At 36.7% G+C, this 1,115-nt stretch overlaps 1 protein-coding gene across 1 annotated transcript; it reads right to left on the bottom strand.

Annotated features, from left to right (window-relative positions):
- Positions 1–26: 26 nt before the first annotated feature.
- LOC117116715 (matrix metalloproteinase-16-like) lies at positions 27–841 on the bottom strand. Its single transcript, XM_033260818.1, has 2 exons — positions 705–841; positions 27–408 (listed from the first exon to the last, which is right to left on the bottom strand). Exons 1-2 carry the CDS (start codon positions 798–800, stop codon positions 49–51), a joined length of 456 nt encoding a protein of 151 aa, XP_033116709.1. The 5' UTR covers positions 801–841; the 3' UTR covers positions 27–48.
- Positions 842–1,115: the final 274 nt, after the last annotated feature.

The following is a 1,115-nucleotide window of genomic DNA, read 5'->3' as shown; positions in this document are numbered from 1 at the left end:
TTAGTTTACTCTGTTCTGTTATCACATAGGCCTAAATCAATGCTGGAATTAATCTGACCTATACCTGACCCTACACAATATATGTAATGTAAAGTAACAGCTAACATCCGAAAATGTGTACCTGTATGTAACAGTGCTGGATTCCCATCTGTCTCCTGGAAACGCATACCTCTTGGCGAGTCGGCCACCAAGAGCAGTTCCGTCTTCATTTGGCATCGTAGGATCTGGAACGCCACATCGGGGCTTCTTCATGGCCTCTAAAGTTTTGGAATCCATCTTACCAGTAACAGTTATATTATAAAATCTTTGGAAATTTTCGACTGCTCTCTTTACTGCTTTACTCGATTTGATTTCTGATGGCCCCATCATGTTATTAGACTTTAAATATCCAAAAGATGTTAGAAAGGTCTGAAAAATAGTGCATATTGAAAATATTAAGATTCAAAGATAACAAATTGTCTTGATCGGGTAACTTGCACAATTAAATATAGGCTTTTAGGTATAGGCCATCATATAGGCTTTTAAACAAATATGCAAGTAATCAGATACTATAGGCCTAGGTCTACGTAAGTTTCTTTCCAATGATGCATTGAAGAATTTTAACTAGGCTTACAATTCCCAATTCGGTAAACTGTATCTTAAAAGAGCTACATCTTTTTTTTTAACTTGTAAAATACATTTTACTTGAGAAAGAACCCGCTTACCAAACTCTCCATAGCTTCTTCATCAGTAGTTGCAGATGTAACAACGAAAAAAGCACATAGGATGCCCAACAAAACCAAATCTTTGAGAATTGCCATAGTATTAAAAATTATGTTTGTAAATACGGTACAACTTGTTTAGAATTCCTCTCTCCGTCCAAAAGATCTGTTTGATGGAGCTAAGAGGTTGGCTTGCTTTATACCATTTGACGAGCGTGACTCAACTTATACCACGGCCTATACAGGAAGGATATCCCTCCTCCTTCCTATATTACGTATCTTTAACTACCCATTATGACTCCAACCGCTTACGCACACCTCAAAAGTGTATTGTAGAATAATACAAGGTATAAGACACATAATATACTGGAAAGAAGCCTAAAATACAACACAATTGAAGGGCTATGGCAATAT

This window comes from Anneissia japonica, unplaced genomic scaffold (genome assembly GCF_011630105.1).
Source record: "Anneissia japonica isolate Jap-2015-1 unplaced genomic scaffold, ASM1163010v1 scaffold176455_len1115_cov191_single, whole genome shotgun sequence".
Classification (NCBI taxonomy): domain Eukaryota; kingdom Metazoa; phylum Echinodermata; class Crinoidea; order Comatulida; family Comatulidae; genus Anneissia; species Anneissia japonica.
Note: the sequence above shows the minus strand (reverse complement) of the source record. Positions and strands in the feature narration are given on the sequence as shown.

Coding starts and splice junctions, on each gene's coding strand:
- LOC117116715 (XM_033260818.1), bottom strand. CDS start 800: ATGGCAATTCTCAAAGATTTGGTTTTGTTGGGCATCCTATGTGCTTTT. Junction 409..704: donor AAGAAGCTATGGAGAGTTTG/GTAAGCGGGTTC, acceptor ACTATTTTTCAG/ACCTTTCTAACATCTTTTGG.